Genomic DNA, 2,764 nt, shown 5'->3' with positions numbered 1-2,764 from the left:
CTGCTGCTGCTGCTGCTGCTGCTGCTGCTGCTGCTGCTGGTGGTTTGGTTTTGCTGCTGTAGAAGAGTCAGAATCACTGTCGCTGCTGCTGCTATCACTGCTGCTGCTGCTGCTGCTGCTGCTGCTGCTGCTACTGGCTCGTTTTTTGTTTTTCTTTTTCCTGTTTGCTGCTGCTGCTGCTGCTGCAGCAGGAGCAGCAGCAGCAGCAGATGTTTCTGCTGCTGTACCCCCTCTTTCTGCTCTTTGTATTCTTTCTCTCCATTCTTTTTGTTTTTTAATTTCTTCTTCTGTCATTTGAGCTCTACGAACTTTATCTCTTTCTTCTTCAGCAGCAGCAGCAGCAGCAGCAGCAGCAGCAGGAGCAGCAGCAGCAGCAGCAGCAGGATCAGCAGCAGCATTATCATTTCCTTTACCTTTCCCTTCTCCTTCCCCTGCTGCAGCAGCAGCAGCAGCTGCTGCTGCTGCTGCTGCTGCAGCAGCAGGAGCAGCAGCAGCAGCAGCAGCAGCAGCAGCAGTATTTGTAGATACCTTCCATCGAGTAGGACTTAGTCTGTCTTCATCTACCCATAAAGAAAGAGAATTATATATTTTTATTTCTTCTCTTTTTTCTCTTCTTTTTGTTTGCCAATCCAAAAACAATAACCATTCCTCTTTTGGTGTATTCGGCCCAAAAGGAAGTCTACCCATATACCTTAAACCCTCCATTGCTGCTGCTGCAGCTGCCTGTACACCTGAAATATAAAGAAAAAAAAAAAAAAAACAAAAAATACTGGTTTTTCGGTTTGTGTAGGTTAATATTTATTAATATTTCATTAAAATTAATAAATAAATAAATAAATAAATAAACAAATAAACAAAAAAAGAAAAAAATAAAGAGGCAGAAAAAAACGAAAAAGGGAGCTGCCTGTACACCTGAAATATAGAGAAAAAACACAAAAAATAAAAACAGAAAAAAAATTAATTTTTCTATTTATATAGCTAAATATTTATTAATATTTTAATAAAATTAATAAATACATAAATAAATAAATAAAAAGAGAAAGAAAAAGAGAGAAAATAAAGAGGCAGAAAAAAAACAAAAAAGGGAGCTGCCTGTACACCCGAAATATACAGAAAAAGAGAAATAAAAAAAGAGAAAAGTTGTTTATTTTTATTTATAAGTATATTTAAATATATATTAATATATTAATAAAATAAATAAATAAATAAATAAATAAATAAATAAAAATAAATAAAAGAGAATATACGAGAGGTGCCTATACACCTGAAATATGAATTTGTTTTTTTCTGTCTCTTTCTGTTTGTGTTTATTTTCTTTTTATTTATATTTATTTTTCTTTTTTTTCTCTATATCTGTCTCTGTTTATTTATTTATTTATTTATTTATTTATTTATTTATTTTTATTTCTCTTTCTGTCTCTTTCTGTCTGCTTTTTTTTTTTTGTTTCCTTTCCTTACCTCCTCTGTATCTGTCTCCTCCGTTTCTGTCTCCTCCCCATCTGTCTCCTCTTTCTTCTCTTTCTCTTTCTCTTTCTCTTTCTCTATCTTTTTCTCTGTCTCCTCTTTCTCTGTCTCCTTCTCTTTCTCTGTCTCCTTCTCTTTCTCTTTCTCTGTCTCCGTCTCTGTCTCTTTCTTCTCTATATCTATCTCCTCTATACCTATAGCTGTATTCACTTTCTCTATATCTGTCTCCTTCTCTTTCTCTGTCTCCTTCTCTATAATATATATCTCTTCCTCTTCCTCTATATCTGTCTCCTTCTCTGTCTCTATATCTGTCTCCTTCTTCTCTATATCTGTCTCCTTCTCTCTCTCTTTCTCTTTCTCTTTCTCTTTCTCTCTCTCTTTCTCTTTCTCTGTCTCCTTCTCTATATATATATCCTTCTCTTTCTTTGTCTCCTTCTCTGTATCTGTCTCTATATCTATATCTGTCTCCTTCTCTTTCTCTATCACTGTCTCCTTCTTTTTCTTTTTCTTTGTCTCCTTCTGCTGCTGCTGCTGCTGCTGCTGCTGCTGCTGCTGCTTCTCTCCTAGACGAGAGTAGATATCTGTTGCTGCTGCTTCTTCTGTCTCTTCCTCCTGCTGCTGCTGCTGCTGCTGCTGCTGCTGTATCTGCTGCAGCAGAAACAGCAGAAGCAGCAGCAACAGCAGCCTGAGCAGCATAAAGATGAGCAGCAAACTGAGCAGCTTGCTGCTGCTGCTGCAGTTGCTGCTGCTGCTGCTGCTGCAGCTGCTGCTGCAATGCTCTTTCTCTTGCTTCTTGTACTCTTCTCTCCTCTTCCTGCTGCTGCTGCTGCTGCAGCAGCAGCTGCCGCTGCAGCTTCTGCTGCTGCTGCTCCTTTGTTCGTTGCAGCACCTCTCTAGCCTTAGCTAGGGCCCCCTGCATGCCTGCTGCTGCTGCTGCTGCTGCTGCTGCTGCTGTTTTTTTTGTTGCTGCTGCAGCAGCAGCAGCAGCAGCTTCATCCTCGTTGCTGCTGCTATCCCTGCTGTCTCCTCTTTCTCTTTCTCTGTCTCTTCTGTCTCCTTTTTCTCTTTCTTTCTCTCTATCTCTGTCTCTTTCTCTATCTTTTTCTTTCTCTCTTTCTCTATCTCTTTCTCTGTCTCTTTCTCTGTCTCCGTTCCTGTCTCTTCTGTCTCCTCTTTCTCTCTCTCTGTCTCCTCTTTCTCTTTCTCTTTCTCTTTCTCTATCTTTTTCTTTTTCTTTTTCTTTTTCTCTGTCTCCTTCTCTATCTCTATATCTGTCTCTGTCTCTGTCTCTGTCTCTATA

General features: G+C 39.3%; 3 protein-coding genes across 3 annotated transcripts in view; all 3 read right to left on the bottom strand.

Moving 5' to 3' along the window:
• EMH_0055870 (nuclear NF-kB activating protein, putative) overlaps positions 1–294 on the bottom strand; it is a gene marked incomplete at both ends in the record, with an annotated part of 3,761 nt that extends 3,467 nt beyond the window's left edge. The window contains one exon of the mRNA XM_013497283.1: positions 3–294. Coding sequence (XP_013352737.1) covers positions 3–294 — 292 coding nt within the window. The remainder of the gene's footprint in view (positions 1–2) is intronic.
• A 1,107-nt stretch (positions 295–1,401) lies between these two features.
• On the bottom strand, positions 1,402–2,160 carry EMH_0055860 (uncharacterized protein; the record flags this gene model as incomplete). The annotated part of the gene is made up of 1 exon (XM_013497282.1): positions 1,402–2,160. One exon carries the CDS (start codon positions 2,158–2,160, stop codon positions 1,402–1,404), a length of 759 nt encoding a protein of 252 aa, XP_013352736.1.
• Positions 2,161–2,367: 207 nt separating this feature from the next.
• The window catches only part of EMH_0055850 (uncharacterized protein), a gene marked incomplete at both ends in the record, with an annotated part of 711 nt that continues 314 nt past the window's right edge, over positions 2,368–2,764 (bottom strand). The window contains one exon of the mRNA XM_013497281.1: positions 2,368–2,764. Within this exon, the coding sequence (XP_013352735.1) occupies positions 2,368–2,764 (397 nt within the window).

Source organism: Eimeria mitis, genomic scaffold (genome assembly GCF_000499745.2).
Source record: "Eimeria mitis Houghton genomic scaffold, Emh_scaff2581, whole genome shotgun sequence".
Taxonomy (NCBI): Eukaryota; Apicomplexa; class Conoidasida; order Eucoccidiorida; family Eimeriidae; genus Eimeria; species Eimeria mitis.
Note: the sequence above shows the minus strand (reverse complement) of the source record. Positions and strands in the feature narration are given on the sequence as shown.